At 45.8% G+C, this 13,004-nt stretch overlaps 1 protein-coding gene across 2 annotated transcripts; it reads right to left on the bottom strand.

The window, feature by feature from the left end:
• Positions 1 to 214: 214 nt before the first annotated feature.
• Positions 215 to 12,835, bottom strand: CARD9 (caspase recruitment domain family member 9). 2 transcript variants are annotated; one of them, XM_072883065.1, is made up of 14 exons: positions 12,681 to 12,835; positions 9,403 to 9,571; positions 8,988 to 9,211; positions 7,710 to 7,847; positions 6,935 to 7,260; positions 6,331 to 6,510; positions 5,983 to 6,132; positions 5,375 to 5,500; positions 5,061 to 5,252; positions 4,453 to 4,494; positions 3,785 to 3,830; positions 2,279 to 2,349; positions 1,457 to 1,539; positions 215 to 534 (listed from the first exon to the last, which is right to left on the bottom strand). In XM_072883065.1, the coding sequence occupies exons 3-14, from the start codon at positions 9,169 to 9,171 to the stop codon at positions 438 to 440; spliced, it is 1,635 nt and encodes a 544-aa protein (XP_072739166.1). In that variant the 5' UTR covers positions 9,172 to 9,211; positions 9,403 to 9,571; positions 12,681 to 12,835; the 3' UTR covers positions 215 to 437. The 2 variants fall into 2 exon arrangements, with proteins under 2 accessions (XP_072739166.1, XP_072739165.1); XM_072883064.1 differs by having other exon boundaries at positions 5,983 to 6,135.
• Positions 12,836 to 13,004: the final 169 nt, after the last annotated feature.

Below are 13,004 nucleotides of genomic sequence, written 5' to 3' on the forward strand. Positions count from 1 at the left end.
CCGGTCACCGGCCGGGAACCGAGCAGCACCCTGGCCCTTCGGTCGGTGGGACCGGCGGCCTCCTCCCTGCACAGGCCGAGGTTTTTCCGGCTCCCTGCAGGAGCAGGGCCTCCCCGGTCCGCAGGGGCATCGCACCAGCGAGCCTCCTCAGGCACAGAGCGAGCGCCTCACACACAGCCTCATACTTTGGGCCCGCAACTGTTTAATCCTGTTTATTGTATTTGTGCACCGCCCACCTCTCCCATCACCGCATTTCTGAGAGAGAGATGGATTGAGGGGATGTCAGAGGTAAAAAATACAGTCCCATTGCAAACATTAACTTTTCATAAATGTTTAGATGGCTTTAAAATCTAAGCAGTCCGCTGAGAGAGAAATAAGGAGGGCATCAGCAGCCCCCAGACCAGGCTCGTGGTTCCCTCGCAGGTCGGCTCCTGCTCTCAGGAGCCTTCGGTGTCGGTGTTGTCACTGCCACTGGTGTTCTCCCAGTCGGCCTCGTGGTGTCGGTCCTTCGGTACCCTTCGCATTGCTCTTTTTCTGAAAGCAAGATTAGACGTTTCATTTTTAGAAGATATTTTCTGCAAACAAGTGGCCTTTGAATGCTTTGGGGAGTTCGCTACGGAGGTTCGGTATGTGTCAATCCACTTAGTGTTTAATCGAACGCGAGGGTTTGCACACACACCCAACAAAGCTGTGACTGGTAGCGAGCACAGGGTAAAGAGAAATGGTCTAAATCGATGAAGACATTCTTACATTTCTTTAAGTGTGGTGTACTGTTGATGCTTAGTTGAAGAAGCCAAGAAATCCTACCCCAAATCCTTTCTTTAATAAAAAGAGTATCGTCAACAGTCATAAAGAGTCGTTTACAGTGCCAGTAGTAGCACTTCTATCTCACGCTAGAACTAAGATCCCTGTTTTACAAGGTTTTCATTGGTCTCATGCTCCATAAAGGCAGTGATCAGTGAAAACACCAGGCATTTGGAGAAGGGGCCTCCAAACGAGCATTTGAAGGGGACAGAGGGTGGAAATCTGCTCCCATTCACACTCGTGGGAGCTTGGTCTTGAATGTCAGCAGTAGGTCACATTCTGGACATTCACTGATGGACGCGTTCACTGATGGACAGTGAATGTCAGATTTCACTTGCATGGGAGAAATCAATCAAATTTATTAAAGTAGCAATTCTTTGGAGGCACCCCCACTATGCTGTAGAACCATCTGCATGGTCCAGAGCAAATGCGATCATTGCTATCTTGGCTACCTCTGGCACTACACCAGGAGTCTCAACCAGTTCAGCTAGAAGCATGAGCGTCTGAAGATAAGATCTGTAATGAATGTATGCCCTCCATGAATCAAGCTTGGGAACAGGGGATGGACAGAAAAGAGGAAGTAGATACAGCAAGCTAATCAGTTAAGTCACACGAGTCCATCTAAATTAGTCCTGCTTACTAAAGTCCATACCTTCGGTAACGCTCAAAGCAGTCCTTCATCCTCCTCCGCTCCTTTTCTGCCAGTTCCTCGTTGGCTAAGCCACACTCCTTGAACTGGAAAAAAAAATCCAAACAAATATGAACTGGATTCCTCTGAAGATCAGATCAATGTTAGCAACAGGTAGTGCAAACCTGCTCTGCAAAGGTGGCCGGTTTTGAGGCTGATGTACTGCATCTGGCCTCTGCAGACCACCCAAATAAGCTTGGTCATTTCTCCTCTCTGACTTGTTTCTGTGATGAACCATTTTACATTTAAATGAAGGAGAAAAAAAATGGGAACCTATGCCTTCAGATGACCAAGATCAGCTGTTCACTGCCAAAACCCTTATCCAGGAAAGCAGTTCACCAGTCCTGCATCTGCTTGGGCCTGCAGAATGAAGTACAGCATGTTCATTTCTGGGCTGTCCACTATTGTATGTGCAGGATGGTAATACATCTGTTTCACATAGTTTTACCATCTTTATTCTCTCCTATTTGTCGATTTGGGATTCTGTTTCCTGTACCAACAGTAATACTGCAGACAATTAAATGGAAAACCTCCATACCCAGAGACGAAGGCCAGAAAGTAATTAGAAGAAGTTTCTAGGCATGGATGGAGAAATAACCACCATAAGTGTTCTGCTGTTCAGAGCTCACCCTTTTTGGAGAGTGAATTTTGCACAAAGTGCTCCGATTTTGGAAAAGCAGTAGCTGCTTACATGCTTCTCAAACCTGGTAAATCCATCATTAACAAGAACATTAAAGATCACAAACCCCAGTCATAGTAAAGAAGAGCCCACAAAGATTCTCTTACACTGGGTGACTCTGGAGGCAGACTGCTCTCTCGAGTGCTAAACTGCGGGTTTTGTCCTTTGGGGCAATCTTCTAATAGAAGGAAAAATCACAGCTTTAGTCATAGTTGCCATTGTGAAGTAACTTCTCCCTCCGCCAGTTCGTCAAACAGCAATAGTTGTAATGTAACAGCTGCCCAGCACGACACAGAAGCAACAGCAGAACTGAAACCAAGCCTCAAAACGTTCAGGATTCAGTCCTGTGATCAATGCACAAGTCACTTCTCATTTTACTTGAACCCTGAATCTTGCTTAGGATGATGGAGTTCCCCATCAGGCTTAGAAAGAGACAGCAGCTTTCTAGTTTCTGCTCATGCAGGAGCAAAACGAACCTTTCCAAAGCAGCACCTCTGCTTAGCATCATTAAAAAAAATAATGTTAGAGTTCACCACGAGAAATCATGTTAATCATTATTTTAACCATAATTTGTCCCTGTGCCCTAATAACAAAGTTGTGCATATCAAGGCACTTAACATCAGACCATATTTTAGTGAAACTCCTTATGTACTGATCAGGTATCGTGATACATGTTTTTGAACTGAACGAGGTAGAATAATAAAAGGCTTTTTGGATCAGTGTTGTTTAGCTTTTGTGAAAAATCTCCCCTCTCAATGAATGAAAAGATCATTTAGATCTTCCAGGAGATCAAAACAGAAGACTTCTGCTGCTGTCCTACTTTCCTTCCTTTCTCAACATGTTTGGAAAGAGAATTTCAAGTTCTTAGAGAAGCCTATTAATTCCTTTCCACACTGCTGAATCATTTCCACTGGGGATGCCACAGAAACAGAACCGGTGACAGCGTTAACTATGTGGTTCTGCTTTTGCAAAAATAGCCTGCAACATAAAAGGGAAGAGGGGAGGAAAAAATCCCTGGAGAAAGCCACATGGTCCAGCTGAAGTGAAAGGATGTTTGTTCTGTTCTCAGCTCTGCCACAAATGCAAGAGGAGTGGGGGGGAAAAGGGACCTGGGAGCTATTTCTCAAAGGCACCGGGTACCAGGTGATTCTTCCTGGGCAAATCCAGTAGACAGACTACCTCAAAAAAAAGATCGAGGTCCTAGGATGGTCTAATGATACCACTTTTCCCAGGTCATTCAGCTATACGAAAGACCCTTTCAGAGACCACATAGTAAAAAGACAGCCTGGGGAGCTTTTTCCTCTCAAAAAAGCTTTACAAGCATTCACTGTTCCCAGCATCTGGAGACACGTTCTCCTTTTTATAGGTGAGAAAGATGGTGGTGTGGCAGAATGCCTTGATTTATGGGTACCTATTCTGAGTCATCTCAAGGCGGTCTTACTCAGAGTGCCAAGCCCACCCCACTGAGAAGCATCTCTCACAAACTGAGTCCCCAGTCAGACTACCTGTTCTTCACTAAAAATAAAACCCAGGAATGTCTTTTCCTGTCCCTTTGAAACACTGGACCATCCTCTCAAGAATTCTACTCTACGTTTTCCCAAGAAAAGCCTTACTTTTAGTCGGTTGTGTATCTTCATCTAGATGACCGTGAAGAGTAAGCTATGGGACAGAAACAAAGCAAGAACATGAGAACTGCCCCTTATTCTGTCTCACACAGTAGCTAGGAACAGATGGAGGAATATAAGAAACAGGACACACGTAGAACTGACTTCTCCTTAGTGCATCTTGCTGTCAGCAAAACAGGAGTCTGAGCCAGGAGTTACAGACCTACTCATGGATTTATCCTCCATGAATAGATCCAGTTCCTTTGGACTCATTTATACTTTTAGCCTCCAGACAATGTGACAATCACTTCCACACTGAAGTTATGAACTAAGTGAAAACTCTTTACTACAGATGTCCCCGGGTTAAGACTTATTTTTGCCTGTTCTCCCACAAGAGACACAATTAGAAGCAACTCAAAATAATTAAATTCCCCTGATTTGCTTGGACTCAACAAATCTTGCTGACTAACGCCATAACTGTGTTCTACACTTAGAAACCTCAGGACACAGGGAGATTCTGTCACTGGTCTGTGTTGCTGCCTCTGTAATTTTTGATATCACTGAAATGAGCCTAAGCCATGGATTGAAAACTGCTATTACTCAGGGAACTGAGCACAAGTGAGGAATTTGAAACCATCCCAGAAGAAAGTAAAAGGTAAACAAGGCAGCCTACTCACTTCCTGGGAATCTCTGGAGGAGGTATCGTCCAGGTCAGAGTTCTGAAATAAAACCAGTATAAATTAATCATTCCTCATAAGGAAGGAAGTGGTAGTAAGAGAATATACAGGAGACTGACAGCTCCAGAAAACAGGGAAGTGTGGAATTCCTCCCTCCTACACTCCTGTCTGACCACTTGGACAAAGTATACAAGATGCCACATTAATTAAAAGCCCTTGTATATCTAATCTCATTCCAGAAACTTTAGCACCCTTACACCCTGCTCCCATTTCCTCCAAAAGGCTCATACACGGTCTCTAAATAGAGTTCACTCTTTGGTGGTTGAGGATCCCCTCGTCATCTTTGGACATGCTCCAAACACAAACACAGAAGGCCTCAGCTTGCATCAGTCCAGCTTATCCATGCCTGGAACCAGGGTGAGGTAATAGGAACCATCACATCTTTCATTTTTCTAAACTCAGCATTTGCCTGGAAACGGTTACCCACGGAGCTGGCCACTGCCTGCTGAATTCGAACCGGTTAGGTGCAAAGGGCTCCGAACAGCCACACTCTGGCCCTATACGCAGCTTCCCAACCCATCACATGGATGACAACCCCGCAGACATACCGGTGTGGGTAGCTCCAGTTGCAACCTCTTCAGCTTGGCTTCAGTAGCCAGTAACTGACTCTCCTTTTGGAAGAGCTGCAGTTGCAATTCGTCACATCGCTCCCCCAGTTCCCGAATCTGCTTGCGGTAAGCATCCCTCTCAACCAGGTTCTTAGAGTATTGCATGTAGAACTGTTCTCGGGTCAGGAGTGCCTGGCGTAAGGGACAACATGTTGTAGTATGTCACACAACAGTATATTCAGGGTTACAGTATCTGCCTACTTCAAGCAGTGAAGCAGGGATTAGCAGCAGCTCCAAGAGGAATGTTTTATCACCTGGTCTCTTTCTAAAGCCACTTCCTCCATCTGCTGCAAGACAGCTTCGATCCGTTTTTTATACATCTGGGAGTCCTTCCTCAGAGACGTGCACTGTAGTTCAAGCATCTCTTTTTCCTCTGCATACTGTTGAGACAAGGTCAAAAGCACCCTGCTTGTGGGCAGAGCCTGAGCTAGACTCTCACCACTTCTGCTCTGTGCCACAGATTGCTATGGCCAGACCTCCATGCAATGCCAAAGTTCAGCCAGACTGCCCAGCTGGAGCAAGGCCAACCAGAAGGTTGGTCAACATGACTAGGAGGACTGCTAACATGATGGATTTACATGTACCTGAGCTGTCAATCATCATAAAAGCTCCCATTACCCTCCAGGCTGAGGCAGGGACTGTTAATTAACACAGGCATTAACAGGTAGCAGTTAATGCCACAGACACAGAATGCTAAAATATTAGCGTGCCTTTTTTCAACAAACTATAACAGACACTAGAGTAGGAGCAGCAAGGATTGCTGCTGAGCAGCTCCTCTGCTCCATAGGCAAGACACTGCAGGTGCTTCATCTGCCTATCTTACCCACTGACCCTCAGCAGGGATTTGCAATGCATCACATACTTTGTCTTGGAGCTCCTCAGCTTGCCGCAGCTCCTTGCGAAGGCTGTAAATGGTGTTCGTCAGCTCCCGGCGTTCTTCTAGCATCTGGCTACAGTCATTCTCCAGAGTCTCACTGGAGAGGCTCTTCTCCAAATTCTGTTCCCTGGCAACCTGCTGGACAAAAAAAAGTGAGATACAGCAACCATCTAACTCCATATTAACTCTCTCCCCACAGTCCTATGTGCTCTATTTGATTTGGGAGAACAAGGCCACAGCTGACCCACACAATCTTCAGTGCAGCCCCATCACTGCCCTGGCTGCTAGAAATAATCACTTCTCAGGAGTCCATATCCAGCCACCCCCACCAACCTGGAGGGTGTTCTCCAGCTCCTGATTCTTGGCCAAGAGCAACTCCTTCTCCTGCTGGATCTCCCACATCACCTCGTGGCTTGGACGCTGCTCTATGGCATGCTTCAGTTTCATCGTGTGCTTACGCTCCAGTTTGCAGTCATCCTCAGCCTTCATGAGGCTGTGCTTCAAGTGATCGATCTACAAGAAGGTTCAGAGCTCATCACTAACAACGAGAAAACTCTGGCCTGCAAAGGCAGTTCTCACTCCATTCCCCAGACAAACATGGGACAAGTTTCTCCCCAGCTTTGTTTTCCTCAGGATGCTCGGTGCTCTGGGGACCAGAGTCCTGCCTGTGTACTAAATGGATACAACAAGTTGCTCTTGTGAGAGGGCCCAGTCTTGAATGAAGGGAAGACTGTTAATTCTTCACAGCATAACTTGTAATACATGGGCCTATTGGGCTGAGCTAAGGACCACCAAGACATGCCACCTGCTACAGAAGGTGCACAGAACCTCATGCTGGACTAGTCCAGACCATCCTGGGCAAAGACAAGTCTGGTCCACAGCACAGCCTTCCAGGGATCAGGTAAGAAGCGGGAAGCTTTAGAAAAGGGTGACTGACCTCTAGGATCAGGTCCCGGTTCTTCATGAGGGCAGCGCTCTTCTCCTCGCTCTGTTTGGCATAGCTCATTGCCAGGTTGTAGTTCTCGTCCTTGCACTTCCGCAGCTCCTTGCTCAGGCTGTCCCTCTCCTCCTTCAGCTTCTGCGCCCGCTCTTGGTGCTTGCGGAGCAGGCTGTCCCTCACCCACATCTCTCTGATCGTGTCCTCTTTGGTGTGCAGCCACATGGTGAGCTCCTGGGCCTTCCGCCGCTCCTCGTGCACGGTGCTCTGCAGCTTCATGATCTCGTTCATCAGGAGCTGGCTCAGGCCGGATTCCCCGGCGGTGTCTGTTTGGTGGGCAGGCATCAGCCACCACTGTCCTGTCTGCTCCCCAGACACACATACAGCACAGGCTCCCACCCACTTATCACTGCAGCTCGGGATCATCACACGCCATGAACAAGCATGCAAACCCTGAGGACACGCGTGATCAAATTATCCCCGCTGTTTCGCCCCTGCTCTGTGTCTTTCTACACCACAGTGTCACTGACAGAACAGGCAGAAGGAAGAATTGATTCTTCTCCTTCCTCCTCCACCCTCCCAGGTCCAGCCTGTGACACCAGACAGCAGGGCCATTCTTGCCAGAACCCTTCCAAAGCACACAGGGAGCAAGCCGGGGAACACTCCCGACTCTGCTCACCAAAGCTGGGGAGAGGCAAAAGCGGAGGTGAATCCCCCCTTAATTTGCACAGCGACACCAAACGAAGAGCTGTTTTTTTCAGAACACAAACATTACCTATAATCATAGAGAAAACCCTGCTGGGCTCCTTGCCAGTTATTTTCTTATACAGTTGTGGATAATATAGCTCAAGACTCTCCAGAAATGCCTCATAGCCCTTTTGTCCCGTTCGCTGAAGAATGTCCAGAAGAACACCTGAAATAATAGCAACAGGATAGTCTATTCATTTATCTCCTTACCTATTTCTAACATAACAAAAAATCGCTCCACTTTCTCTACATGCAGATTAAAGTCCCTGGGATCAAATTCCCCCAGCCAATCCTAAGCCAATTGCCCAGTAACTATACAAAAGTATTTTAACTGTGAAGGAACAGTTAAAACTTAACCCTTGTACCTAGCTCCTACTACAGTGTGTGCAAAAAGCAGATCTCAGAAGAGCACTTTATGTTACCCTGCTGATAATTACAGAAAAGGTAAGTTAAAACAAAGAACCATGGCAGTTTCTGCAGCTTGAGGCTCCACTTCCAAATACCAGAGGCAAATATGGGAAAAAAGGGCCACCAGTGTAAGAACACTGCATGTAACTAGAGAGGTAGCAGGGACAAGCTTAAGACAGCCTGGACTAAAAAGACTTTGAGCTCAGTTCCCTACTTTGTCTAGAAATACTCCGTACCAAATCAAGCCCAGGGGGCTTCTTTTCTGTGTTCTGCAGTTTTCCAATCTGGAAAACAGAGAAAATAATTTTTTTTCAATGACCCTCAGTAATTTATCCATAAGTGTTAATCCAATCCAAAAGATGTACTAATAGCATAATGAATTCTGTCATTCTCTCTGGTCAGAACAAGACCAGGACCACATAGAACAGTCACAAAGAATTTACTTAATGTGCTGCCAGCGTTCCCTCAAACACCAGGAGATAGGAACAAGGGACAACACATGCTGCATTAACCTTGGAAATCTCCCCCTGCAAAATTGTTACACAAGAATAGCCTTGTGGGTCAAACCCAAGCAACTCCCTCCCTTATGCTAATCTAGAGATCCAGAACACCAAAAGCTGCACACGCTCTGTGTTCCCATTACCCTTGCACAGCTCGGGAACGCATCGATAGAGCCATCTCCATTCCTCCTCTCCTCACAATGATGTGCTGGGGAAAGGGAGGGGAAAGGGGCTGCGTAGCAGTGCCTACAATGTCTGTGTCTAAACACAGGCAGATGGTAACCTAGAAGCAATGCGTTCCTTCAAGGCCCAGTCCGTTAGCACTCTGTTTCAATCTGCTCCCAAGAGCCGACAGAGCACGGGAGCGTCTACGGAGCCGAAGACTGCACTTCACCCACCTGCCTTCCGTTTGCGCATGACCAGGCTGGGGTCATTAAGAACTTGTTCCTCATCATCATGGCTGATCACTTTGCACTGGCGAAGATAGGGTGTTATACGGGAAGGATCTATGACAGAGATCAGCTTCACGCGGAAGTTCTCCAGGTTATTCCAACATGTCTCATCATTATCTTCTTCCAACATGTTGGCAAGTGAGAAGTATTAGTGAGCAGTGTTGTCCTGTCTTGAAAAAACAGAAAACAAACAAGCAGACTCTAAGCCTCCTAGAGTCATGGAGGGGTGCTAGTGAAACCAAGTCTGTTAACAAACTGAGAATGGAAAAGTGTCTTTTCGATACAGGAACACGTCCCATGTGGTCTTTAACTCAGCGCTTGCAAATCACCTGCAGAACCCGGTGACACAGTACAATCATACCTGAAAAAACAGCGTGGTACCAGACTGGAGATAGCAGCAGCTGCGAGGAGGCTAGTGCCAGTGCTGCCGACACATACGTGAAGGAGAGCTAGTGTGAAATTCTGAGAAAACAGAAGTCACCAAAGCTTGATGATCTCCCTCCAACCAGCTGAATATCTGCCAGATCTCACTGCAAGAGGAAAGTGGAACTATTTAGCAACAAGTCCACTGGTGATGGGCACATCATCAACACTCATTGAGAGCCCCACGAACAGAGGAAAATCCAACTAACTCTAGGTTCCCAACAGCATACCCCAAGAAGGTGTTGTCAAACCTCACTGACTTCACCATGGGTTCTCCAGATGCTCAGCTATACTTAGAATTAAATCTTTAATCCCAATGAACAATATAAAAAGGGTGGAACACAACACAGGATAAGCTGATGGCAAACCGCAACTTTCCAATTTGAAACTAAGCATCCTCTGAAGTGAAAACATCTTTAAAGCTCTCCTATTTAGCTGTTACCTGTGCTTTATGAACACTTCACACTCTTCCTCCTCCATCTCCCAGCATTCAAGGTCCCTGTATTCTGTCTGACCACACAGTCACTAAATCTAACACCCACAAAAGCCTCTGAAAATCCCCAATGGTGACAGCCTTAACTGCGTTCAGCTGTAATCATCCAAAAGCTGTTTTCCTGCATGCTGTACTTTATCCATATGCAACGAAGGGGAACACACAGCTGTATATGATTTTCACTGTAAGTACAGAGGTGCAAATCATGCACCAGGAAACCAGGAGGTCAGCTGCCTTTCCCACCCACCTCACAGATTCCACCTGTGCAGCTTCAGGAATTTATGCTCACAAACACCACCTGCGTGACTAACACACAGAGACACCGAGAGGCCACGGAAGCATTCCCATTGACGAACAGTGCTTCTGTGTGCATGTGTGTTTGTTGGGAGCTTGTCGCAGTGCTCCCCTGCAGCAGCTGTACCTTGCGGTTACTAGTTACCTTCTTCCCAACAAGAGCCTGCTATTAACCACAGGGTCAGAAAAACTACTACTTCTTAGGCTGGAAGTGTGCAGGTAAACAGATGCAGAAAACCCAACACTTCTATACCCAGGCTTCTTTGCCTTTCGAATAAGAAACTGGCATTATTTTTATTTCTTTGCCCCTTTGTGGTCAGACTGTTCCGTAATGAGTACCTTCAGAAATCCCAGTCATTAATTACTATGCTTATATCACACATGTGAGTTCACTGCAGTAGCCATTGTCATTTCCAGTGGCTCAGGAAGGCTGCCAGAAAGCTTAGTATTCACGTTTTTAGTCATCTTCTTTGGGGGCAGGAAGAGTAGGAACAGAGTTCTGACCATCAGCAGCTATACAGGGGCTGGGGTTTCACACACATTTTACTGCATCTCTCTCCAAGGTCATTTCAAACCTTCATTGTTTTTCTGCTCCAGCACAGAGAAAGACTCCAAACATCTTCAGCACATACTTGTTACACATTACATTGTCAGTTAACTTCAGTGAGCTGGACTGACATAGAACTAGTCATTACTTATCATGGAGAAAATACTTTGCTCCACCTGACATCAAAGCAGCCCCCAGCAGATTACAAGAAATGCATTCCCCTGTTGATAAACACCACATCCTTACCTCAGAGCTGTAAAATAAAAATTTTACCTTGTTAATATAAACCATTCTGCATTACATGGACCAACCTGAGCCTGTGCAGTCAAAAGCCTCCTTGTTTCCTCTCCTGGTCTAGCAACACTCGTCTGTGTCCTGTCTCTGAGAAAACTTGTCTTGGATGCAGCCTCCCTTTATATTCTGTCTAGAGCAAAGATCATTCCAGGAGCAAAACCGGTTTTAGAAAAAAGGGGAAACTACTCAGCTACACTCTGAGACAGGAAAGGGAACAGGGTGCGGGGGGAGATAAAAAAAAAGGGAAGCCAGAATGGGTGATGGGGTAGGAGAAAAACGGTAGTCGCATTGCGAGTCAGCAGCATTACATATGCAGTGATTTTAGACTCATTCCGGCTTTGCTTTCCAGTCTGTACCACTGAAGTACCAGCTAGGGTCCAGAAAGTTTCTTTGTGTAGTGGTCAGAAAGACTAAAAAGAGTGAAGGTAACAGGCATAGGTCTGTCCAGCTGATTTCAGGGGACAAAACAAGGCACAGTTAGAAGAAAGAGGCTCTTCAAACGGCCTTTCACTGTTAACATCTTTAACAAGGAAAGCAGGTGGCAGCAAGAACTCTCTCTTGGTTTAGAGTTCAGCTGAAAAGGATGATTTCTATAATGATGCCTCTAATTTTGGATGTCCTTAAGCTTCAAGCATAATTGTGACAACTCAGTATTTTGAGGGAAAGGGAGTCAAGTCTTGGCAAAGCAAGGAACATAACCCACGATTCCCAAATTACAGGCTGTGGCTCTAACAGTAATTAAAGGAGCAGCACGGCAAGCAGCATTGTGATGATGTTAAGCATCAACATCATACCTTTGACTGCCTCCCCACCTTCCCACAGTCCTCGAACTGTAGCTGCAACAAGCACTCACTAACAGTCTGTCTTAAAAAAGTCTTGAGAACATACACGCTCTGATAACCATGGCAGCATGACACATTTTCCCATTAGCTTCCCACTCTACCCTTTGTTCTGCTTTCTAAGTTTCTGGAGTTTCTCCATGTTATCATTAGGAGTGGGGCAGAGATGCTCAGAGATTCTTTAAGCCTGTGCTTCTTGTTAAGCATTAAATTAGCTTTATGCTAAAAAAAAAAAAAAAGATACAGCACCTCTATGAGCTATGCCCTTGCTGAAGGTAATCAGAATGTCTGCTAATTGACCAATCTAGCCTCAGGAGTTTTTGTTCTATAGCAACAGATCAGTTTAATCCTGAAAAAGAACAGAGCTGCTTCTTTTAGTTATACAAAGTTTTTCCACAAGCAGTAAGATTACAAGGGCTTCTCTTGAGCAGCATTTGCAAAGGACAACAATCATTTAGAGCACGGATCACATTTACTACCAGTGCCTCACGGTAACAGCCCTGTGGTAAATAGCACACAACTGTATGGCAGAGCTTCTGCCACGTCTGAATTTCTTGGAAAAATGTTATCTGTACTGGCTTATGGAAAATAGAGTACACTGCAAGAAGAAAGCCATTTCAGAATCATTCCTGTTGCTCCATGTCTTGACACCCAGTTACAGCAACATTGGTGCTCACTGTCCCCCTGACCCCAGCTCTGCCTAAAGGGCCCTCGTAGAAGAGTTGCAACTCACAGCGCTCTAAACTCACCACTACACTCTCGGGAAGCTTAGCCAGCGCAGTGGAATGAAGCTTTCTGCAGCACTTTCCCACTAGATTTTATCAGCTTTGACTCAGCTAGCTTTGCACCTCTCTGTAAGACAGAAATTGCTGTTTTATGAATGAAGAAACAAGTTTTTGTTAAGTGATTTGCTAACGTCTGTATGGTGCAGGCTGTGGAAGAATCAAGAAAGAATCCAAGCCTAATTGAATCCTGCAGTTTTAGCCGCATGCATATTCATTTTCCACATTCTCCCTGTTTTTCATGCAGCCTGCAAACTTCATTTTTCTCATTAGCAATCACACTCATACATA

This window comes from Ciconia boyciana, chromosome 18 (assembly GCF_034638445.1).
Source record: "Ciconia boyciana chromosome 18, ASM3463844v1, whole genome shotgun sequence".
NCBI classification, from domain to species: Eukaryota; Metazoa; Chordata; class Aves; order Ciconiiformes; family Ciconiidae; genus Ciconia; species Ciconia boyciana.